Genomic DNA, 26,312 nt, shown 5'->3' on the forward strand with positions numbered 1-26,312 from the left:
CATCTAAAACAGAAGTAAGAAATGCAACTCATCTTCGCAGCTCTGCTTCCTGATGCTGCTTAAATTATCCTTCAACACTGACATCTGCTGGCTCTCGGATCTGCTTGAATGATCACATTGCGGGAGAAATGCTATTACTAGAGACCTATCTGTCTGCACACAGGCAACAGAAATCATCACAGGGAATGAGAAAAAATGAATTGCCAGCAAGAGGGAAGTAGATGTATTTCTCAAGGCAGTAAATCAAGATTCTTGCGTTAGAACTAAAATCTATAATAAAAAATGTCACCCGTTTCCTCTAAATCCAGTTTTCAAACATATGAGCTTTACAGTGGGGAAAATAATTATTTGATCCCCTGCAGATTTTGGAAGTTTGCCCACTTACAATATGTTAAAAAATTGAGTTGCAGTTGAGTAAATAAGTATTTGATCCCCAAGCAAAACATGACTTCATACTTGGTAGAGAGAACCTGGTTAGCAAGCACAGAGGTAAGACATTTCTTGTAGTTGGTTACCAGGTTTGCACACATCTCAGGAGGGATTTTGGTCCACTCTTCTTTACAGATCTTCTTTAAATCCTTAAAGATTCTTGGCTTTCGCTTGGCAACTCGAAGTTTTAGATCCCTCTATACATTTGCTATAGGATTATTGTCTGGAGACTGGCTAGGCCACTCCATGATCTTCATGTGCTTCTAGTGCCTCTCCTTTGTTGCATTGGTGATAGGTTTTGTGTCAGTGTCATGCTGGAAGACCCATCCATGACCCATCTTCCGTGTTCTGGCTGAGGGAAGAAGGTTCTCATCCAAGATTTTAAAATACATGGTTACCGTCCATTGGCCCCTCAATGTGGCAAAGTCAGTCTGTACCTTTAGCAGAGAAACAGGCCCAAAGCATGTTTTCACCTCATTGCTTGATTGTAGGGATGGTGTTCTTAGGGCAATAGTCAGTACTTTGACATTTCCTCGACTTTTTGTGTTTTGGAGGAAACAAAGAACTCAATTTTGGTCTCATCTGACCACAGCACTTCTCCCATACTTTCTCTGAATTATTTAGATGTTCATTAGCAAACTTCAGATTGGCCTGTATATATGCCTTCTAGAGGAGGGGAATCTTGCGGGCGCTGCAGGATTTCAATCCATGCCGGCGTATTGTGTTACCAATGGTTTGTTTGGCGACTGTGGTCTAAACTGCCTTGAGAGCATTCACAAGCTCCTAACGTGTAGTTCTAAGCTGATCCCTCACTTTTCCCATAATCATCCTTACCCCATGAGGCGAAATCTTGCATGGAGCTCCAGACTGAGGCTGATTATGGTTATTTAGTATTTTTTCCATTTGGGAATATACGCTCCAACAGTTGTCTCCTTTTCACCAATATTCTTGCTGATGGTCTTGTTGCCCATTCCAGCCTTGTGCAGGTCTACAATCATGTCCCTGACATCCTTTGACAGCTCTTTAGTCTTGCCCATGAAGGTGAGTTTTTATTGAAGAAAGATTCTGTGGACAGGTGTCTTTTATACACATAATGGAGTTGTCGTTAGGAGCACGTTTAAAGAATTGACAGGATTAATCTGTGCACCACATTAGCACATACTGTAGCCAGTCTGTGGGTGCCAGAATTCTTGTTGGTTGGTAGGGGATCAAACACCTATTTTACTAACTGAACTGCAACTCAATTTATAACATTTGTATTAGGTGTTTTTTCTGGATTTTTGGCTGAGCTTCTTTCTCTATGATTTAAACTACACCTATGATAAAAATGATAGACCCTTAATTTCTTTGTAAGTGGGCAAACTTACAAAACCTGCAGGGGATCAAAAAATGATTTTCACCACCGTACCATCATTTACTAAACAAGACCTACACTTTCACTATATTTTGGTAAACCATGGTCAATATTGTGTATTATATCATCCATTCCTATATGTCCCAAGACCCAACCTACACAGAAGCTCTAGGCTAGGTTCACACTTGTGCGGATGTTTGCAGATGCGGGACAGTGGGTAAAATCGCACCCGCAGCCAAACTGTGCTGCTCCTTTACAGATGAATGGGCCTGCCATTCATTCTTAAATGGCACCCCCCACATTTCTGAGACCACAGCACATTTTCGGTTGCTGGAATTTTCCCTCCAGCTGCATTTTTAAAAATGGTGCAGGAAAATTTTTCCTGCATAAAACGCAGGCACAGCAGCCCATTCAAATGAACGCACTTCCATGACTGTGCAAAACACGGCTCTCAGAAGTGCATAAATGGGAACCAAGCCTCAAAGTACAACTAAAAGCAAAACTTCTTTTTTAATTTTGGATAAAGTGGAGGGATTAGAACACCTGTCAGGTTTATATTGGGGTCTGTATCCCCATTGGGGAGACTTACTCTGTTTGTCTTGTTTATTATTGCCGAAAGTGAAAAGAAAAGAGAATCCAAAATTTGGTGAACAGTAATAGAGGGAAAGTCTTTCAACAGCGACACAAACTCCTGTGATCTTGGTGACTACTGGAGATTCCCTAACTTTGGAGGGATTTCCTACCTCTTCTCGTTTTGGCCATGGGACGAGGGTGATGAGAAATCTCTCCAATGGGACACAAATGGCGCAAAAAAATAAAATGGATAGGGGTTATACTTGCAGGGGATATCTGTTGACACAATTCTGGGACATTTTTGGACACCTAAACGTACATGTTACTACTTTGTAGCAAGAAGAAGGGAGCACAAGCCGATATCTCCGGGTGCTAGCTGATCACTGTAAAACAAGCGAAGCAGACAGAATAGTCTTTACTTTGGTCTGACTCTCATGCAACTTAAGGGCCATAGACTTCAATGTTAACCCTCAGAAGTTGCATGAAAGTCATACCAAATTGTTATACTATGCAACTTGTGTGCAACGATTGTCCATTAAAACTGGTCAAAGCCAAAGTCGTATCCATGTTGCACCCATCCAAAGTCAAAGTTGCATCAAAGTTGCACCAAAGTTGCACTCCAAAGTCGGTGCAACGTTGGAGTCGTACAAGTGTGAAAGGGGCCTTAACAATATTGTTCCGACAGGGATATCTCCTGCTGCCCACAGACATCAGATTGTAATCTGATCAGTCCAAAATTGAGTAACAATCATCTCATGTGTATTGCTGGATTCACTTATTTTTTGGGTTGTTATTGTGGTAATGATTAATAATCAAAATTTTTGTTAGCTGGCTTTTTTGTTTTAGATTTTTTACCTGGGAGTCGGCTCAACTTCATCTTCCACTCCACGATCCACAAGAGAGTGAAGGGTTTGAGGCTGCTCAATTTTTGGAATGGGTGAAAGTCTATGATTTGGACTATGGTGAGAAGATGTGATATAGGAGCCATCATTATCTGTAATGTGTGAAAGAAAACAGCTGCTTTTGTTATCACCTCTAAAATAAATGTAGTATAGAAAGCCAACCAAATTAGATACTTAGTATAGACAGACAGGTTCTATGTGCCCCACATCAGAACAGCAATTAATGCAAGCTTTACATTCATGTGTTACAGTACTAGGGCTGCAACTAACGATTATTTTCATAATCGATTAGTTGGCCGATTATTGTTTCGATTAAAATCGACTAAAAACCTCAAAAAAAAAAAAAAAAAGTTGGTGTATAATTTAGTTAATATTCTTGAATATCTATATGCAGAGGTAAATATAAATATCCAGCTATATAGTTGGATATTTAATCCACTCTGAGACAGATATATGTTTTATTAGAGGTTTAAATGTGGTACACATCAGACTGAGAGATCAATATTTTTAAAAGACCTAAAACACTGTTTTGCAAAATTTTTAGACCGGATTGGTATATAATATTCATGACACACTCCCTTATTAATAGGCAGATAGCTTGATACAAGCTCCCTGCACCTGCTGTCACTTATGCTGGCCATACACAAACATTTTTTTTAAGAAAGTTTTTAAAAACATTCATCCGATTTTTCTAACCATTAGTGGGGTCTATTCGGTGTTCGTTGTCAACCACAGTGACAGGAAAATTAGAAGGAGCAGAGTAGAAAACTTCTCGATCAAACAAATCTTCAAATAGTGTTTGTAGTTTTTGCTCAGAAGTTATATTCATTTGAAAATGTAATGTTAAAAGCAAGTGGAATTTTCAAACACTGGCCCATTCAACGAATATACAAATAATTTTTGTACAAATATACATGCAAATATTTTTGTCCAAAAATCCAATACATGTATGGGCAGCAGAAGACCTTTAGTAGCAGCAGCATGCTTTTTTTTATTAATCACCTGTCATGATGGGGTTAAAAAAAAATAAATACATAAATAAATAAAAATAGCCCTTTATAGTAAAAGAAAACAGCAGATATCGCTACTGTAATGCAATTATAATTTCTACTGTGAAACAGTGAAAGTATTATATCTTGTATCATGTGTATGTATATGATAAAATATGCCCAGAAGTCGGATATATAGGATATTTTAACTGGGAGTCAGACATGAAGCTATATGAAGGGTGGAGGGTGGGGGGGGGGAATAAAATTTTTATATAAAAGTAGTACTAACAGCTGAGACTTTTTTTTCTCATGGATATAATCATTTTAAATATAATTCACAATACTAGTAAACATTTACTCTAAATGGATTTGTAATGCCTTATATCACCTCCAGTCTATCGGCCTCCACCTTCTCTGGGTTCAGATGCTGATCTTCCCAGCACAGAGCCCTTAAAGTGATTGTAAACGCTGGATTTTTTCTTTTTAACAACAATCTTGTCATACTTACCCTCTCTGTGTAATGATTTTGCACAGAGCAGCACTGATTCTCCTCTTCTGCCCCCCCCCCCCCCCAAGCACTTCTGGCACCTCCTGCCGTCAAAGTGCTCCTAAAGGAAGCAGCAAAGTAAATAACTGTACCAGTGTGTCCCTATAGCAAGGTAAAAAAAAACCTCTGCCTTTAGAATCACTTGGTGCCTTCTCTTGCTCAGGACTACATTCCCCATGAGGCATCGCTCCTCACACATTCACAAGTTCTCTGCCATCTACATACATGTATTGACGGTGTACTGAGCTGTATGTGCATTGCACTGTATTTTCTGATATGTAAACAAATAATGCATTCTGTATGCAGAACAACTAATCGGCTAACCGATTAATCGATTACGGAAATAGTTGACAACCATTTTCATAATCGATTAGTTGTTTCAGCCCTATACAGTACCATTCACTTCTTGCAAGTGCTTGATCATTCTTCCCTCTATACCAGGAGTTTCCAAACTTTCTAAACAATGGACCAGTTTACGGTCCCTCAGATTTAAGGAAGCCGGAAAGTGGCCATTGGGAATCAAACAGATCCTGACGCCAGTGAGAACAATGCCCCATTTTTGGTGTCAGTGGGTGGAATTGGGCCCTATCTTTGATGTTATTGGGCCCCACTGTTGGTGTCACTGGGAGGAATTGTGCCCCATCTTTGGTATCAGTGGGGTGAATTATGTTCCATCGCTGATTTCAGTGGATGAAAAAATAGTGCCCCAAGGGCCTGATAAAAGCAAGCAAAGGACCGCATCTGGTGTCTGGGCCGCAGTTTGGAGACCACTGCTGTATACTGAGGAATGTTAACACTAACAAGATTACATATATTACCTTCTGAAGAAACACTCCCCTTGTGAGTCATTTCAGTTCTTGACACCGGGGTTGAAGATAGTCTGCGAGAAGAGGACTTTTTTGCCTGTGGTGCAGCCTTTTTTACTTCGGTTAGCAGTAGTCTTTCATATTTTTGTGTCTTTATCCTATTTAAGAGGATATGGTCCTGAGGCGTAAGATTATCTTCTAAAAAAGTAACTCTGTGCTGGGGGGTATTTGGCACTGTGTTTAAAGGTCCTCTGCTTGGCAGAGCGACGGCCTGTGAGTAGCTTGGAACAGCAGCAGCATGAATGACTCTGTGTTGATAATTACGGAAAGCCTCTTCGACCAGTTCTGCCTCCTTTTCAAGTTCTTTAATTCGAGTTCTGGTGTTGGCCACAAACTCCAGGTCTGAATCCGGAGAGCTGCTACGAGTCCCTTCCAGGTGGCGTTGCTTCTGACTTGCAATGTCACCTGCGTGAACAACAGAATCCAGATAACGCTGGCTTCTCAAGGATGTTTTATCAACAGAAGTATCAGGACGAGTATGTTTATTGGCATGAAAATCTAGTACACAGCGATCGGCCAAAGCTGCCTTGGGAAGGCTATAACCACTTTCAAAAGCTGTGCAAAGGAGAGAAGAGCACGCAGAACAGCAAAATGAATAGATTGGAAAAAATGAATACAGGCATCAATGTATTCGGTGCAAATGATGTACACATAGACCATCACAATTCATTTTTCAAAAATTATTATTTACCACTTCAAAGAATTCACATGAAAGTGCAGTAAAAATAAACCGCTTGTTTAAAAAAAAAAAAAAAAAGTTTGGGGTTGATTTACTAAAACTGGAGAGTTTTTTCTTTTTTTTTTTTTAAAGATGAATTGAACAAGCTAAAGTTAGAAGCTGATTGGCTCCCATGCGCAACTGCTCCAGATTTTGCACTCTCCAGTTTTAGTAAATCAATCTCTGTACAATTCAAGTAAAATAAACTTACTGTAAAATAAAAATAAAAAAAATTGTAATACATAATTTAAAAAGCAAACACAAAGCCGAAAACTATCAACAGCCAGATGGATAGCACTGAATATTCTAATAGTCTGTAAATGATAGCAAGAACTTTGCAAATCTTATTTGCTCATTAGATATACAGGCATACCCCGTTTTAAGTACACTCACTTTACATACACTCGCGAGTACAGACACAGCCTGGTCAGCTTGGCATGGCACTACTCCCTGTTTTTAACTTTGGTGTCTATGAGAAATCTTGGTCAGTTTGACATGGCACTACTCCCAAACCATAAGTGACAGGGATACCAAACTTAGGGAGCACCGAGAGGGAACCCAGGACTACAACATATCCTATTTGTGGCCAGCCAGCTTGCCAAGGTAATCTACCATATCATAGTCCTGGATCCCCTTAACATGCTCCCCAAGCTTGGTGTCCTTGTCACTTATGGTTTGGGAGCAGTGCCATGTCAAGCTAACCAAGATTTCCTATGGAGCTAGTGTATTTACATGCATTGAGAAATGTAAAAAGGTAATGCTTCACTTTAAGTACATTTTCGTTTTACATACATGCTCTGGTCCCATTGTGTACTTAAAAGTGGGGTATGCCTGTATCTATAAAGTTATAACTAATTTAGGCTAAAAATAGCATTAGGTTTATTATGAAGCTGTCAACAGAAATAGTACAGATACAATCCAAGTTTAAAAAAATTAAAAAATAATGTTGGGGCTTTTAGAAAGTTGCAGATGTCCAAGACATAGTTTGTGTGTAAATAGGCCAGCCAATAAAAGTGAAGCCCCAATGGTGCCATTGACTGCATTTCATATAGATATATTACTATTTGTTTCTCCTACATGTACTCTATTGTTTTTTAGTGTGTTCTATTATTAGAGTCACAGTGTGGCACATTTCATACAGCTCTACTGAAAACATTGGCAGTATAGCCGTTAATAAGGAAGTCTTAGAAACCGTGCATTGACTTTCCTGTATGAAATTAATGAGGCATTGTGTTGACATTCACAATGAAGTTCTAGAAATTTTAGGAAATAAGTCAAACCTTGCTGAGTCTGACGCAGTTGAAAATCCAGTTGCTCTACTTGCACATTTAACCTTTTCAAAGATTCCTCACGATTTAATAGCTGCATCTTCATTTCAAGACCACGTTCCATCTGCAAAATATCAGGTGGTGTTGCATTAGCTGAGAAGACTAGTAAATTGTTTTATGTTATGTGCTTATTTTCTCAAAATGAATTCCAACTGAAGATGGGAAAGGAACACAAAAATATTATTATCTGGACATAAAGTTGAACTCCCGGCAAATTCATTACACAAATATAATGTATGTAAACTGTTTAAAAACTGCCAGAAGAAGAAAAAAATTCAGGTACCCCTGCCACACAGTACGAACAGGATAAAAAAACATCTAGCAAACTGTACTGCAGTTATACCATGCTATTATCTAAACATAATCACATACGTATATTAGTTATATGCAAGGATGCAATTACTTATTTTCAAAGGTGAATTTTGGGTCACATGCTGTGTAAAAATAAAATAAATATATTGGTGCATGTTCCACATTTGGCTATTGCTCTGATTGGTAGTACTGTTACTTTCCCCCTCAGTACTATTACCATCAAACGTCCAGCACTTTCAATTTTCAATGAGCACTGGGTTTCTAGACAACAAATCATAGATGGCCGGTCATATGCGGGATTATCCTTCTGGCAAAAATTACAATTGGCTCATTTTATAGGATCTTACCCTCCCCAGACACCTTTAGGATGCCCCTTACCTCATTTGAGCTCCTTTGCCAGGAGAAATCTCCTTTGTGACATGTGGTGTCTCAAACTTACTGCTTGCTCATTTTCCCACCACTAGACTTTAGACCTCCTTTTATTACCAAATGGGAACAGGATTTAAGGCTAAACCTCATCGATAAGCAGGTGGAGAGAATTAGGCTGTTCTCTTAAAAAAAACGATATGCGCTAAACATCAGGAATCTGGGTTTAAAATTCTGACCCAGTGGTAGTATACACCAGTAAAGATCCATAGGATGTTCCCCCAGTGTTCAGGCCTTTGTTGGAGGTGTTGAGAGAAATCTCGATCCCTCCTTCACATCGTCTGGTCCCGCCATCTTTTGCAAACATACTGGACAGAGGTTTACTGTATAACCCAAAAGTTTACTGACCACGAGTTACTAAAAGACCCTGCGTTCTTCCTTTGCACTACCACCGATTATCAAGTAAGATCTACGGGCAAACTATTCTACCTCTCCTGCTCACAGCTGTATCCTGCTGTTTTGGAAACAGATACAGCCGCCATCTTCACCGACTTCACCCGCCGTTTGGGTGAAGAAAGTGGCTGAAATCAAGGAGATGGAAGACCTGGTGGCTACGGAGAAGGGCCTCAGAGAGAAATTCCTTAAAAAGTGGTTCTACTGGCACAATTTGTTTACTGTAAGGAGTACAAGGAGCTACTGATTTAAATTCTTTCATAGGTTAATATATACTGATGGGGCGCGTGCCCTTGGTACACTGGCGGATTGACTGGACCATTCTCCATTTGTCGACTTCCTCCCCTAACCCCCCTTTTTTTTTTGCTCTCCTATCCTTTGATTTTTGCTAACCTTTATATTCCCCATCATTTACGGTCTTTGTTGTTTTGTGCGATCAAGGTGGTCATTCCTCTCAACCACTTTTTTCTTATAATAACGCCACTTGCCAGGTAACAAGTCATGTGGGGTAGAGAGACTTCCTAGTACCCGGTACTCCGGGTCATCTCTTCATGCATATATCTGCCTCTTCTGTATGTTCTGGTTAATATTGTGTCAAATTTTCTGTGGAATTGCACCATTTTTTTTTGTTTTGACAGAATTGTTGTTCCTGTACTTACCGTATGGTGCTTTTAAAATAAAGTATTAGAAAAAAAAAAAAAACGTCCAGCGCTGAATTTTGCCGTTCTAGCAGTAGTACACTGATCATATCAGGTTGCTCGTTGTACACCTCCCACATTCAGAAAAAGCCTTGTATTCTTTTTACTGAATACATGGCTTTCTGTGATTAAGGGCGATTGTGACATTCATCCACACCTGCTCCAATCTCAGAAAGCCTTGCATTCAATGAAAAGCTTTTTCTGAACAGAAGATCTGTACAGTGAGGGATGATCAGTGTACTACTGCCTAAATTACAAGTCTCAATGCTGGACATCTGACACTTACAATACTGTGAGGGCTAAGCAGCAGCTAAATGTGGGACAGGCATCAACAGAGGTCATTTTACAGTGAAAAAATTAATCAAAAATGTTCCTGGAGTTCAGCTTTAGGGTATGTAACCAAAGGGAGTTCAGCTTTCAATTCAGCAGAAGTCTCATTTTTTATTTATTTTTTAACGTTAATGTAAAGAAATCGTATGAATTTATAAATGTTACGTTTTGTTCAAGATACAGAGAAATACAGAATGTTCACTAGTGCATTCATCAAGTAGAACTCCATAAATTAGGGATGCACCAATATATTGGCCGCAGAAAATTATCAGCCAAAAATAGGGTATTCATTACATTTAAATTGATATTAACAAGATGAATACAATTATATATAAAATAACACACGTACATATAAACAATTAGGTCCATATATACACTCTCAGGCTTAATTTGAGGGTATGTACATCCAAATCAGGGATGGGTTTAAGAATTACAGTTCTTAAGACTAGCCACCCCCCCCCCCCCTTTTTCAAGGGACCAAAAGTAATTGGACAGTTGAATCAAAAGCTGTTCCATGGCCAGTTGTGGGCTACTACTTCATTATTTCTTCATCAATTAAGCAGGTAAAAAAAGGTATGGCGTGGGTTTTAAGTGTGGTATTTGCATTTGGAATCTATTGCTGTAAACGTACATCATGCGTTGAAAGGAGCTGTCCATGCAAGTGATAAAGGCCATAGTAAGGCTTCAGAAATGAAACAAATCCATCAGAGATAGCAGCAGCATTAGTAGGGGCCAAATCAACAGTTTGGTACATTCCGAGGAAGAGCTCAGCAATAAAAAAAGGCCTGGAAGTCAACAGTGGTGGATGATCGCAGGATCCTCTCTATGGAAAAGAAAAACCCATTCACAACGTCCAGACATATGAAGGACGCTCTCCAGGAGGTGGGCATATCATTGTCAAAGTCTATAATCAAAAGAAGACTTCACGAGAGCAAATACAGAAGGTTCACCACAAGGTGCAAACCATTCATAAGCCTGAAGAATAGAAAAGCCAGGTTAGACTTTGCCAAAAAACAGATAAAAAAGCCAGACCAGTTCTGGAAAAGCATTCTTTGGACGGATGAAACTAAGAATTATCTGTACCAGAATGATGGGAAGAAAAAAAAAGTGTGGAGAAGACTTGGAACAGCTCATGATCCAAAGCACACGTCGTCATCTGTAAAACATGGTGGAGGCAGTGTGATGGCATGGACATGCATGGCTTCCAGTGGCACTGGGTCATTGGTGTTTGTTGATGATGTGACAGAAGCAGTCGAGTAAATTCTGCAGTGTTTAGGGATATAGTGCCAGCCCAGATTCAGCCAAATCCAGCAAAGTTGATTGGATGGCGGTAAAGGATACTCAACAAAATATTAACCGCTTGCCGACCGCCGCAAGTACATGTACTGCGGCGGTCAGCCCCGGCCAGGCAAAGTGACGTACTGGTACGTCACTAGCCTGTGAGCCAACAGGGGGCGCTCCCGCCCCCACCCCCGCTCGTTCACGGACAACTCCGTGCGAGTGACCGCCGGATGTCCGCCGGTCACTCGCGATCGTCCGCTGTGAAGGGAGAAAGGCAGACGGCTAATGTAAACAAAGCCGCCTGTAATTCTTCCCTGTGTAACAGCAGAGATCATACGGTCCTGCTATGTAGGACCGTAGATCTCTGCTGCTACATGTAAAGCCACATCCCTGCACAGTTAGAAACACGCCCCTAGGGACACACTTAACCTCTCCTTCTCCAATAAAGTTAACCCCTTCCCTGCCAGTGTCATTTTTACAGTAACAGTGCATATGTATAGCACTGATTACTATAGTAATGTCACTGGTACCCCCAAAAGTGTCAAAAATGTCAGTCAAGGATCCGATCTGTCCGCCGCAATCCCACAAAAAAAAAAAAAATATCGCAGATCACCGCCATTACTTACATTATAACTTTTGCGCAAACCAATCAAAATACGCTTATTGTGATTTTTTTAATCAAACATATGTAGCAGAAAACAAATTGGCCAAAAATGTTAAAAAAGTTTAAATTTTTTTTTTGGAATTTCATATAAAAAAAATGTGAAAGATATTGTTTTTTTGCAAAATTGTCGCTCTTTTTTTGTTTATAGCGCATGATAAGGTGTAAGGAAGGGGGTAAAATCTTCCGGGGCTTAAGTGGTTAATGAACATTTTAATTATAATTATTTTTTTTTTATTGTGTACCAAACAAACAATCACAAATAATATGCAAAAAAACAGTAGCATACAACAGCGCTATAAGCAAAAAAAAAAAGGCCATTACATAAGTAACATACGAGCAAGAAAAGAAAAAAAAAAAAAGAAGAAGATTACAAATGCACTACATCACAGCCATACATAATAAGGCAATCGTCAAAAGAAAAGGCAGAGGGGATCACAACATAACAGGCACCAGGGTCCACAGTGATATGTACATTCACATACGTTTAAGATATACAGGTTGAAGAAGAGTTCAGCCACCTGTCCCAAATCTTATTATATTCGCCCAGGCAACCCCTATTGATGTAGATTGTAGATCAGTTTCTTATAAAGGGAAAGTGCTGTTCACGTTATTGAGCCAGGCCACCAAAGAAGGTGCGACAGACTGGATCCACCCCCTAGCCAACAGTTTACTGGCGCTAAAGAGCGTTTCATGAAGAAATCTAACTGTATGTTTATCAATTTCGTCATCAGGGAAAAGTCCCAACAAACAAAGTTTAGGGTCTAGCGACAAAGGAGCACCCATCTGGTCATGCAGAAACTGAATAACCTGAACCCAAAAACCTCACACGCGAGGACACTACCACAGAAGGTGCTCGATTGTGCCAACAGACAGCAGACACTTAGGACAATGAGGGGCCCGGGAGGGGCAGAACTTGGCTATGGGTCAGGAGTGAGGTAGGCCCGATGGAGAATACAAATCTGGGTAAAGCGAGCTGACATTTTAGGGGAGACATATTTAGCACAGGTCAGCACGTCTTCCCAGTCCTTGTCTGCAACCTCCCCCAGCAAAGGCTCCCGCCTGGTCTTCAGAGCATACGCAGTCTTGGTAGCTGCAGGGGTGATCAGCATCTCATACAATAGCGCGATCAGTCTCCGATGGTCTGAACCCAGCAAGACCACACTCAAGTCAAGGAGCTCAAGAGTAGGACATCCCACAGGAAACTGAGCTCACAGGGCATGACTCAGCTGTAGGTATCGGAAGAGCATGGACAACGGGAGGGCAAATTCCTGCTTGCGTTGAAAAAAAATTTTTACCGCCCCCCCATGAACCACATGGGAGAGCAGGAAAACACCCCTAGAGATCAAAACAACTGGGTCAGGTATCTGCAGGAGTTCAAATAACATGTTATTGAACCAAAGCGGGGTATCCTTGTTTATAATTATATTTAAATTGTCCAATTACAATTTGAGCCCCTGAAAATGGGGGGAACTGTGTATGTGTATAAAAATGGTTGCAGTTACTAAAATTTGTACTTGATATTTATCTTCAACCCCTTGAATTAAAGCTGAAAGCCTGCACTTCAAGTTCATTTGTATTGTTTTGTTTTAATTTTATTCTGGTGAAAGACAGAGCCAAAAGTACGAAAATTGTGCCGGTGTCCAAATATATATGGACTTGTGTATACAGTATCTCACAAAAGTACGTACACCCCTCACATTTTGTAAAATTTTTATAAATATCTTTTTTTGTGACAACACTGAAGAAATGATACTTCACTACAACCTAAAAGTAGTGAGTGTACAGCTTGTATAATCAAAATATCTCAACACACAGCCATTAATGTCTAAACCGCTGGAAACAAAAGGGAGTACACCCCCAAGTGAAAAATGTCCAAATTTGGCCCAGTTAGCCATTTTCCCTCCCCAGTGTCATGTGACCCGTTAGTGTTACAAGGTCTCAGGTGTGTTAAATTTGGTTTTAATCGCTCTCACTCTCTCATACTGGTCACTGAAGTTCAGCATGGCACCTCATGGAAAGAACTCTGAGGATCTGAAAAAAATAATTGTTGCTCTACATAAAGATGGCCTAGGCTATAAGAAGTTTGCCAAGACCCTGAAACTGAGCTGCAGCACAGTGGCCAAGACCATACAGCGTTTAACGGGACAGGTTTCCACTCAGAATAGGCCTTGCAATGGTCAACCAAAGAAGTTGAGTGCACATGCTCAGCGTCATATCCAGAGGTTGTCTTTGGGAAATAGATGTATGAGCACTGCCAGCATCTGCAGAGGTTGAAGGGGTGGGGGGGGGTCATCCTGTCAGTGCTCAGACCATACGTCGCACACTGCATCAAATTTGTCTGCAAGGCTGTTGTCCCAGAAGGAAGCCTCTTGCACAAGAAAGCCTGCAAAACAGTTTGCTGAAGACAAGCAGACTAAGGACATGGATTACTGGAACCATGTCCTGTGGTCTGATGAGACCAAGATAAACTTATTTGGTTCAGATAGTGTCAAGCGTGTGTGGTAGCAACCAGGTGAGGAGTACAAAGACAAGTGTGTCTTGCCTACAGTCAAGCATGTTGGTGGGAGTGTCATGGTCTGGGGTTGCATGAGTGCTGCCGGGACTGGGGAGCTAAAGTTCATTGTGGGACCCATGAATGCCAACATATACTGTGACATACTGAAGCAGAGCAGGATTTCCTCCATTCGGAAACTGGGCCACAGGGCAGTATTCCAACATGATAATGACCCCAGACACACCTCCCAGAAGACCACTGACTTGCTAAAGAAGCTGAGGGTAAAGGTGATGGACTGACCAAGCATTTCTCCAGACCTAAACCCTATTGAGCATCTGTGGGGCATCCTCAAAAATGGAAGGTGGAGGAGCGCAAGGACTAACATCCACCAGCTCCGTAATGTCGTCATGGAGGAGTGGAAGAGGACCCCATTGGCAACCTGTGAAGCTCTGGTAAACTCCAAGCCCAAGAGGGTCAGGGCAGTGCTGGAAAATAGTGGTGGCCACACAAAATATTCACACTTTGGGCCAAATTTGGACATTTTAACTGGGTGTACTCACTTTTGTTGCAAGCGGTTTAGACATTAATGGCTGTGTGTTGAGTTATTTTGAGGGGACAGCAAATTTACACTGTTATACAAGCTGTACACTCACTACTTTACATTGTAGCAAAGTATCATTTCTATAGTGTTGTAACAAGAAGATATAATAAAATATTTACAAAAATGTGAGGGGTGTACTCACTTTTGTGAATATATTATAATATATATATATATATATATATATATATATATATATATATATATATATATATATATATATATATATATCTCCATCCATCCAAAAGAGGGATTGCATCACTATAGAATTTATTTAAATTCAATTAAATCATACAAAAATATAAAACAATAGTGTTCCAAGTTTAGGGCTCCACAGATAATGACTATCCTCAGAGTAGAACACACGTCCCTTGGATTTTTCTATACAAGGCCAGAGGAATGGCCTGATTGCTTGGCACTCCAAACTTACCGTGTTGCACTTCATCCAAAACTTTTCAATATATAGATATATTTTTTTTCTAACTGTCCATTTGAGTCTCGGTTTTCGGCAAAGTGAATCCTGAATTTCAGTTTCGGTACTAAAATTTTCATTTCGATGCACTATTACCGTAAATCAAATGTGTTTATACCAAATAGACATTTCAAGGCAGGTAGGTTAACCCATAATATGGAACATTATAAAACTATTGCCAGCAAGTTGCAACACAACCTTGTGTGTCCAAATGTTATCTGCAAGCTTACCTCTAGTTCTAGCTGTCTTTCAAGGATTTCTCTTTGTATTTTAAATTCATCTTGGTCAAACTTTCTAGCAGCCTCCATTCTTTTCAGGTCGTCTTGAAGAGACAGGAATTCTGCTGATGGGTGTGAGGATTCTGGAGAGATGAAGATTTATATACAGTATATTTTGTCTAGGTGGTTGATGCTTTACAACATTTAAAACAATCTATGCATTTATAGAATTTTCCTAAATGTAATGTGCAATTATTGCACCTTCCTGTCTTGCAAACAATATTTTATTCTCCATGCTACTTCTAGACAGACTTTAAGTGGTTGTAAACCCTTATTATACCCAGTGAAGTGACTGGGTGTTACCAAATCCTCCTAGATAAGTTGTACCTGTGTATCTACAGTCTTCTCTTCTCTAAAGCCATTCAAAGTGCAAAATGTATACAGAAAAAAGGGGGCGCGGAGCTAAAATTTCACTGAAGAGAGGAAAGCTCTGAGCACTGATTGGACAGATCAGTGACCAGACCTGAACCTAGTAGCTCTCCCCCATCTTGTGTCTATATGCCCCAGGTTGGCATGGTGTCCATCGTAGCATTTGCAGTAGCAAAGCAGTGTAGGACTGGTCAGAGGGATTACTTTGATGCAGTTGGCCAGCTTAAGCATGTATTGCAATATGTGTGAACTAAAAATCCCTGTTTTTCGTTGCACAATTTTTTGGAAAAGGTGTATGACAGTGTGCAGAGGATCCATCCAGAATATGTACTGATTGGACAGAAGAGACATTCCCTCCTCCACACAGCTCACATGAACGGAACTGAAGCTATCAATCACAGGCTGTGTGCTTGATGTCCATCCCTGCACCTTTTTTTCCTCTTGGTCAGAAAAACTTGTCAAAAGTGACTCATGCAGATAGCAGAGGAAAGAGGCAGCAGACAGAAATGACACTTAGTGCTCTAGATTGAAAAGGGTACACTATAAAGAGATATTCTTTGTTCATATTTCATATCAGAGGTTTACAACCACTTTAAAGTGCTTCTTAAAAGGCATAGCATTTTTTACCTTAATACATTTCATGTATTAAGGTTAAAAATGTCCCAGTGCTAGTATCACCCCCTCATTCTCCTTCTACTTATCTGAGCCCTCTCTCGAACCAACGCTGTGCCCCTCTGTACCGGCGATGTTCCTCTCCTCACAGAACACAGAGGCAGCAGCGGGAGACACTGGCTTCTGCTATGGTCAAATCAAATCCATTGAGAAGGGAGCAGAATCTGGGCCAAGCCATGGTTTCTGTGTCTAAGGATGCACAGAGCCTGGCTCAGGAGTAGGCCCACATGTGTGCCCCCCATAACAAATGGCTTGCTAAGGTGGCACACGCAAAGGAGGAGGAGCGTTGTCGGGAGACCCCCAGAAGAGGAGGATCGGGGCGCTCTGCAATACCATTGCACAGAGCAGGTAGGTAGAACACGTGATATTTTAGAGAAACAAAAAAGTAAGCCTTTACAACCGCTTTAACAAAATTAAAGGAAATACACTCTTTCTTCCTACTTTGATTAATGTTCACTTTAAAACCAGCATTACCTGAAATAAACAGGTGTACATTTCATTCTACAAATTTCTCTCGAATAAGAATACTGATATAAAAAAAAAAAAAAAAAATACATTTCTGGGGAAGCATTGCAAAGTTAAAAATTAAAGCTTTTTAATTTAATTTTGCACACTGAGAATCAATTTTAATGTGACGCAAAAATACCGAACACAATAGATAAAAATGAAAAAAATATATAATTTTTGAGCAAAGGTTAAAGCAGAAGAAAAACTGGATTTTTGTCTTACCGCAAAATCCTTTTCTCTGATGTTCATTGACGTACACAGCTCAATATCTTCTTTGACCCCTGGGTTATGCTGCCCCCTACAGGAGTAGGACACTAGGCAGAAAAGAAATGGACTACGCCTATAGGGCAGTCCTAGGGGGTATACTCCCACTTCCTGCTATAGGACTTCAGTTTTGTAACAAGCAGCATCATAAGAATACATAACCCATCTCAACAGAGGGATGAGTGCTGTGTCCGTCAATGATCAGAGAAAAGGATTTTACGGTAAGACAGAAATCCAGTTTTCTCTTTTGTTCATTGACAGACACAGCTCCATATTTTCTTTGACCCTTGGGACGTCCAAAAGCAGTGTCAACATGAGGGGTGGGAAAAAACACAGCAATAAACATACTTCCCAAAAAGGCTAAACACAGCCAACAAGGTAAAACAGGAACACAACCAGGAGCAACTGGAGCTCACCTGACAAATAAATAAAATGCTGCCTTGGGCGCAAGGTTTTGCAGGCCATTAAAGGACGGAAAGTCCTCCACCTGTAGCAGTGTGGCTTTATTTAACCTGGAAACCTGGGAATCCACCACCGGCAGAACTGTCAGTTTCTTTATAATGGACTCTTCAAAAGGATAGCTCCTAGCGAAACGCTTAGGTACCCCGACCATGCGTTTTGGGGAACCCCACTGACTAGCTACAATATCGACGAAATAGGTGGGAAATGGGTAATACCTTAGTTGCCTTAGCTGGTCTGCGGATACCAAACTGTACTGGCGCAGCATTAGCTGTGTCCTCCTATTTTAACGTTTTTCCGCTACAATTCCGATACAATCAGTGCATCCACTAGCGCTTTTTCATGCGTGGCTGTAGTAGAAGAGGAATCATCCTTATTATCAGAGCACTCAGGGTGCGTGGACGCAGACCCAGTAGGGTTACTCCCGTCCGCCGCGGCCAAGTCGACCTCAAAATCTGAGGAGACAGAGGATGCAGGTGAAGGCGAGGGACACTTTTTGCTAGGCCTATTTTGAAAGGCCATATCAACTTTGGACACGTGAATGCAGGGCCGCCGTCATGGCCGCCAGGGCGGACTGAGACCCGGAGGGTCCTGCAGTTTCTGAGAGTGGGTCAGGTGGTGAAACATGCCTCAGGGGCTCCAAGGTTTACCTGGGAACTGCCAGCAAATGTAGAAAAATTGCTGTGAAAAATTCCCCCACCGCTGCACCAGTGGCACCACAGGTCCCAGTGCACCAAAACACACTGCTATAGCAGAAAGAGGTAGCTTGTACACCCACAAGGAACTCCCCACCATCGACTCAGGAGGGACACAGAGCACCAAGCTGAATGCCGTGCGGCGATCAGAGAGGAGGAGGAAACACAGCATTGACATTAGAGGCCCACCGCCGATTCACCGCTCCACAGGCTACAAGAAAATGGCCGCCACCTTGAAAACAATGGGAAACTACCAAAACGTGGCCGCTGATACCGAGGGCAGCCATCCATGTGGCGCCCACTCGACTCACGGGACCCCGAGGTACCTTTTGACAGTAAGAGGGGCACCCTGGCAGGATCCCCCACCAGGACCATTGCCCCAAACATTTGCAAAATGAGCAGCCAGCGGCACGCCTCCTCTCCCATCCCCTTACTGGTTGACACCCCAACACATGTATATATCATGGCCACCCCGGGAGGGGGGGGGCTGAGCTAGGGGAGGTTGAATGGGAGTTATTTTGCAGAGGGACCCCAATAGTAAGGGTGGAGCTATTTTGGGAAGGAAGGACACATGGGGAACCTACCAACCCATGGAGGGACCCAAGTCCACCCCGAGAAAAAAAAAATCAGTTTAAAAAAGGGAAAAAAAAATGCTAGGACCAGAGATCCCAGCAAGGAACTAAGTACTTACTTCTGACTAAGCAGAAAAAAACTGAAGAAAACAGGAAGTGGGAGTAGTATACCCCCTATAAGCGTAGTCAATTCTTTTCGGCCTAATGTCCTACTCCTGTAGGGGGCAGCTTAACCCAAGGGCCAAAGAAGATATAAAGCTGTGTTCATCAATGAATAAAAGAAAAAAAATATTATTTTCACTATCTATAGCTGTTATTAGACAACTTGATATACAGAGACACTGGACAAAGCCAATCCGAAGGCCTGGGTACCATGTAATCACTGTGGTTGGTCATCAAAGTGATCACACGGCACGGTATACAGTACTGATGCCTCCCTTTCCCCTTACCACAGGTGAAGGAGAGAGACCAAGTCATTATCAACAGGCACAGAATGAATGAATGAACCAGGAGCTGCTGATTCATTTATTCATTTATTCTGTGACACATGGATCGTTTTTTATTAACCCTTTCATTTACCCCTTCTCCTACACATACTACATGTCCCCATGGAGTAGATTTACTAAAGCTGCTACATTCAGAACCTGGTGCAGCTGTGCATGGTAGCCAATCAGCTTCTAACCTCAGCTTTTTCAATTAGGCTTTGGCAATAAAACCTGGAAGCTGAATCTTTCTATGCAGAAGTGAGCCTCCGTTTGCACTCTCCAGCTTTAGTAAATAAACCCTCACGTGACCTGTTTATTAACACTTAAATCTCCCATATCCTACACATCTGAACATTAACACTTCATTAACATCCTGCCATTATATATGGGGCCTGTAAATTAACCCCTTCCCTTTCTCCTCCCTGTAAATGGCCTGTACATTAATTTATCTGGTGCATCATTCTCAAACTCTGTGTGTTTAACCTCCGCAGTACCAGCAAGTTTCTTCAGTTCACAAAATTATGGCAAAAAACATGGGGTGTCTACTCTCCAAAGAAAATGGTAATTCAGGAGTTTTCATACTCTCCTGGAATGTTTGGTTTAGCAGAACGTAAGGGAAAGTTTTTTTTTTTTTTTTTAAATTGTTGGTCTTTTTTCCTTTTAATAGTAAAATATAAAAACAGCGGTTATTAAAAACTCAATTTGGGTACAGTGTTGCATACTGGAGTAGTTATTCAAATGAACACATCGCTGAAAACTGAAAATGGCCTGATAACGAAGGGGAGTTTTAGGCTGGTACTGAAGTGGGTAAAGGCACAGACAAGGATGGGGCTCATCTCAATTTTATGAGAAGGTGAATCATAGAAATATCTTTGTGTGTATAATGCTAACAGATCTACGTAAAAAAATATTCCACAATTAGCAAACAGTAATAACTATTAGCATACAATATAAACTCACTTTCTCTCAGTATGTGATTTTCTCTCTGCAGATCTTCCAGTTGCTGTTTCAGTAACTTGACTTGTGCCTGAAGCTCCACTTTTTCCTCCTGCACCAGGGGGTAGTCAGCAAATTCCTTCAATTTGTCAGTCAGATGGTGGTTTTGATGGGTGACTGTTGACAGCTGAGCTCTCAAAGTGTCCACTTCCATCTTTAAGAAGAACAACCAATAGGAAAATTTCAAACTAGAATATATAATAAAGCAATGAGTTTGCTTCAAATGTTATTTGGGGGCAAAATAGGTTAGGTTCAGTGTAAATACTAGTTAAAGCAACTATTCTCAGCTGATTTACAACACTTCTCTAAAGCTGGCTATAGATGGGTAGAATTTGGATCAAAAAAGTCTTAGGAAAATTCTCAGAACATTTGGAGATTGTTCAAAAGATTTTGTTTGTTCAAAAGATTTTGTTTGCTCTTAACATTTGATTTTGGAATGAATAGACTTTACCGAACAAAAAACACATACACGGTTAGAAAATGTGTTCATTCAAGAAAAAATTTCCATGCTGTTCCTTTAAATTTTTTCATCACTGCGGTTGAAAACAATTACTTCGACCCTACTTATAATTAGAAAAACAAACTTTCTTAGAACATTCCATTTCTAAGAATTCTCATTCAAAATTCTACCCATCTATAGCCTGCTTTAAATTTGTGAGCCCTGCCCATTTAGGTTATGGTATCTGTACAATACATTTCTCAAACATATGCTCATCTTAGAACCAGCATTATTTAAAAGATAAGATTACTACTGTCCCATGTTAAAAAATGCTGGAACATTCTTGCTATCTATTCCCCCAAATATTCTACTGAATGTTTATTTTGCACGGTGTACTGGATCAGAATGGTTGAGTTGTAAAGCATTACAGCCAAGTCTGAACAAAATATTACCCAAAAAAGCAGAGTAGTAAAAGCATAACAAAAAAAAGAAGAAGCCGCCAAAAATAACAAATAAATAGCACATTAAAAAGATAAAATAACAAAACCAGATTTTGCATTAATATTCTGCTTTAATCCAAAGATTTTTTCTGCAGTATTTTTTCTGATGGCCAGAATCAATCAACTTATTTTGAGCCCAGGTCATCCTGGACCTGCCCCAGCCTGTGACTGGGCAGTGAAGGGAGAATCAGTACTGTAATGAGCTTATTTCTGTCGCTCTGTTCTCTCCTCCTTTCAGTATACTTCTTGTTGGCACAAGAACTGATTTGCTCTTTGCGCTGCTACTTAGGACTGCAAGATGCTAATACTAGGTCAAATTCAAGCTTGTATTTAAACACACATCTACCAAGCACTACATTACTTGGTCATTTCATTTCCACCAGGAGTTCAGCTTTAAGCAAAACCTAGTGTTTCCATGATAGTATTTCCATGATGTTAGCTTTTGTCATACGAGAACTATGGTAATTCCATAAATCATTGTCCAAGCAGTTGCTTTTGTTCCAACATTTTTCATCAGGTTTTTAAATGCATGATTAAACAGTATCACTGTAGTCTCCGGCAATATACAGTCTGAATTCAAGTAATTGCACATACATAGGTTCCCTTTGTGCCCATTTAAAAATAGCCCAATATAATTTTTGGACATTTCTAGAGCAAAATGTTTAAAAGCCAGCTACCTCCAGGTGTTTAGTTCGGGAAATGGTCTGCTCTAGTTCTTGCTTCTTCATGCTGACGACAATTGTGTCTTCACGTAGCCTTGCTGCCTCTTCTAACCATGGACCACAAACAAAAATAATAAAAAAAATAATTATTAACTCTGGCTGTACTTATTAGACTCCACATTTATTTGACAATAATAAAGAACACAACCTAGCCAAACAAGTTGCACCTCTAAAAATCAAGAATCTTTTTCTAGAAAATTCCTTAAAATTTCTAATTATTATGTAGTTTCTGCAAGCAGAGGGGCTGGAGAACATAATGGTGGTTGTTACAATTTTCTTGCGCAGCTGTTTATTAAATGCAAATTTTCAGGAAAAAATACGACACACATACACACATTTAAAATGGTTCTAAAGCCTCGATGTTTTTTTTCGTTGATGCATTCTATGCATTAATAAGGTAAAAAAAACAATTCTCTGCTGCAGAATCCCCCGAGCCCCCCCCCCCCCATTTTTACCTGAGCAGAATCCCATCCAGCGACGTGCACGAGAGCAGCGGCTCTCGCCACTGTCTGCCTCCTCACTGGGCAGATTGATAGCAGCGGGCCACTGGCTCCCGCCAATCAACTCCAGTGATGAAAGAGCGGGGGGGGGGGGGGCTGGAAGGTGCGGCGAGTACCGCAATGTCAATACGCAGAGCTCGTGAGCATGCACACGAGTGCCCCCATGAGAATCGGTTTCCTGTTAAGGGCACCAGCAAGAGGGGAGGAGCCAGTAGCGCCGGCGGGGGACCAATGAAGAGGTGGATCAGGGGTATTCTGACAGGGCAGGTAAATATAGACATGTTTATTATTTAAAAAAATTTTTTTTCCTTTACAACCACTTTAAATACATTTTAATGCACACAAAAACACAATACCAAATTTATGGTAGAATATAAAAGATGATGTTGGGTCACGAAAAAAGTATGCAAAACATGTCAAGATTCAGAATTTTGCGTACCCGTGAAATGGCAACAAACTAGGGTACCTAAAAATCTCCATCAGTGTCGCTTTAAAAAGCCTTTACAGGTTATCAGTTTAGAATTAAATTTAGGCTCTGTATATGACACCTACATGAACATTTTGTTTACCTTTTTTTTTTTTTTTTTTTAACGCAGTTTCTTTATTTTTTTTTTTTTTACATCAATTTAATTGCCATCACAAGGGATGTAATGCCATCCCTTGGGAAAGCATGGCCATTGACAGGTACTGGCCTCCAAGGCAGCTGCTCAAACTGAGATCGTAGTACAAGCCAGTAAACAACTGAAACTGAAAGGGATGTAATACACGTCACTTTCAGCTTCATTGGTCACAGAGGAAGAAAAGTAACAGATGTTCCTCCCTGTCCTGTCCTCTGTCTGCAGCAGTCCTGGGCTCCCAGGTCGAACGGGAATGCCCAGGAATGGTAGCGGGCAGCGGGAGATAGGCCCCTTCAATGCCCTGTAAAAATGGCTGTAGAGTTGCTCACTTATACATCAAAGCCAATTGCTTGCTTCAAATTTTGTTACAAGAATCATGGCTACAGCTGCAGCCATAATCCTGGTATATCCACTTGTTCCCAAGGATGTACAGGTACTTCCCAGAGATCAGAAGTGGTTAATCAACAATAATACTAGTATAACAACAACTACAAAAAAAGCGCTTCCTTTCCAGAATCCTACCTCGGATTTTTTTCTCGTCTTCATTGACCTTTTGGGATTTCTTTAAATATTCTTCCTTCAGTTCAATTTGATATCTATAATTATTAGAAACAAAGGATTGGTTTTCCCATGACAATATCAATACAATGAAAAGAAAAATACATTTAGGAAATGTGTTCATAAACAGTGGTGTGGATCATAATATAAACTAAAAAAAAGACCAAGGTCCAAAAGCATGTATATTTTATTATACACATAAAATAAACATAATAAAAAGACAACCAAGTTAAAGCTGAACCCCCGAGCAAACATTTTTCTCCCCATGCAGTGGGGCTGTACCTGCACTGCATGGGTTAACTGCTTGTTTTTGTTGAGGGGATTCATGTATACTTACCTAATACTCTGATCCTCCCAGCACAGGTCCCTGTTGAGCCACCACCAAACCCCCCCCCCCCCCCCCTGCGATTTAGCGGTCTTGTGTGGTGGACTTTTCCTGTGGTCATCACGCCCATAGATCTGGACGTGAAGAAGTCAGGAACAGTGCACCGCTGGATTGTGGGGCGGCGCCCTTTGCCAATGGAGAGGAGGATCGGGTGATTATACAGCTTTCTGGTGCAGGTAACCCATGCAGTGCACGCACAGCCACTCTGCATGGGGAAAAAAATTAATTGCTGTTCAGTTTTCACATTTAATTTCTAACAAAGAATGTGGTTTTTCATTCAGAAAGTCCATCTACTCTACTTCACATTTGTCAAGTAATCAAATGTGCAAAAAATCTAATTAAAACCCGCGATAACCAGTGCTTCCTGCAGCTGCTGCTCACTTACAAACCAAGAAACATAAAATGTTCTGACATTTTAAGTAATCAAATGTACGGATGAGAATTTTCATCTGAATGTTTGTATGAAAATCTACTAGTGTATGGCTGGCTTTAAACAAAAAAATAAATAAATAAAAATCTACAAATCAGAAATTAAGAGAAAGATTTATAGTCAGGTTACGCAAATATTCAGACCGTAAGAGCTCATTCTTTAACTTCTGGTCGAATGTGTCTTCAATGTTCTTTACTTCCAGTTCTCTCTTCCTGAGAAAATCATCTATGGTCTTGTTTTTCTCTTCCTGTAACCTTTGGGCACTAAATAAAAAGTTTTACAAAAAAGATATTAATAAGGTTCGGCGTTCCCACACTAAATTTTTTTACAACAATATTCAAATAACATTCTATTTGTCTAAAGTCCCATCGACCAATGTGAAAACGGTGTTCTATACATGAATAATTCCTTTAATTCCTCATTGTGCATATACCAGTTAACAATGAAACAAGGAAAAATATAAAACAATAATAGTAGAGAATAGTAATAATAATAATAATAATCATAAAACATACAGCTCAAAAGCTTCCATTCTTTGTCGAAGTTCGATTTCTCGATTCCGTACAACCTCAATCTCCTTCAGCAGACTTTGCCTCTGTGCATACACTTCCTTGGATTCAATCTGTGAACACAAAATAAAAGTGATAAACCCCTAATAGATATGTAGTGGTTTTGTAACTACCATTATCAACATGCCCTGCCAATCAAATTTTCTGTACAGCCCGGGAACTGGAAAATAAAAAGGGACAGAAAGTTTCACTATTGATCTACAATTTGCCAATAACTGATCTACATGACTGACTACTTGGAGTTTCAACTAAATAAAAACTTTTACTAATCATCAATGTAGACATTGGCTTTGGTTATATATTTTTTTTTATAATCATACCATGCACCTAGTAAAAAAGGGCTTCTGAAAATGTATACACTTAGAAATATCAGAAGGAAAGAACAAAAAAAAAAAAAAAAGATCATACTATGCACCAAATAAAGGCTTCTGAACATGCACATAATCATTTAGTTTTTACATTAGGCACCATACCCAACCCAATTCTTTTCTCCTAAAATATCTGTGTCCGAAAGAGAAGAATGTGCCGATTGGCTGCCTCGGTAAGGACAGGCCTGCACTGAATGGCTGCAGCTGGAAGCCACACTGACTGCAATACACTGGGTAAAACCCATAAACGTATGTGGCTGTGTGGCATACAGGTAAGTAGTCTTAACGTGCTGATTTTTTTTCTTCTTTTTTTTTTTTACCCCCATCTCATACAAAAAAAAAGGCCATCTTAAGAGGTAAGAGCAGTCCTCTAATGGCCCAAAGGGATATTAAACCCGAATTCTAGTTATTTGGCCACTTTGTAAAAAGTGAAGGTACATTATGAGTTAAGTCCAAGGAGCAGCGTGACATCTCCTGGGCTTATATCTATTATTTACATTTGACAGGTTTATTGTTCCAATGAACAGACAATCCAGGGATCTGAGAGGAGAGA

At 40.3% G+C, this 26,312-nt stretch overlaps 1 protein-coding gene across 1 annotated transcript in view; it reads right to left on the minus strand.

The window, feature by feature from the left end:
- Positions 1-26,312, minus strand: part of OFD1 (OFD1 centriole and centriolar satellite protein) — a 74,222-nt gene that overhangs the window by 32,430 nt on the left and 15,480 nt on the right. The window contains exons 9-17 of the mRNA XM_082247394.1: positions 25,338-25,444; positions 24,966-25,085; positions 23,972-24,045; positions 22,288-22,379; positions 20,636-20,825; positions 15,605-15,735; positions 7,659-7,770; positions 5,613-6,215; positions 3,212-3,350 (exon numbers count right to left, since the gene is read on the minus strand). Coding sequence (XP_082103520.1) covers positions 3,212-3,350; positions 5,613-6,215; positions 7,659-7,770; positions 15,605-15,735; positions 20,636-20,825; positions 22,288-22,379; positions 23,972-24,045; positions 24,966-25,085; positions 25,338-25,444 — 1,568 coding nt within the window. The remainder of the gene's footprint in view (positions 1-3,211; positions 3,351-5,612; positions 6,216-7,658; positions 7,771-15,604; positions 15,736-20,635; positions 20,826-22,287; positions 22,380-23,971; positions 24,046-24,965; positions 25,086-25,337; positions 25,445-26,312) is intronic.

Source organism: Pelophylax lessonae (assembly GCF_965119305.1).
Source record: "Pelophylax lessonae genome assembly, chromosome: 2".
NCBI lineage: Eukaryota > Metazoa > Chordata > Amphibia > Anura > Ranidae > Pelophylax > Pelophylax lessonae.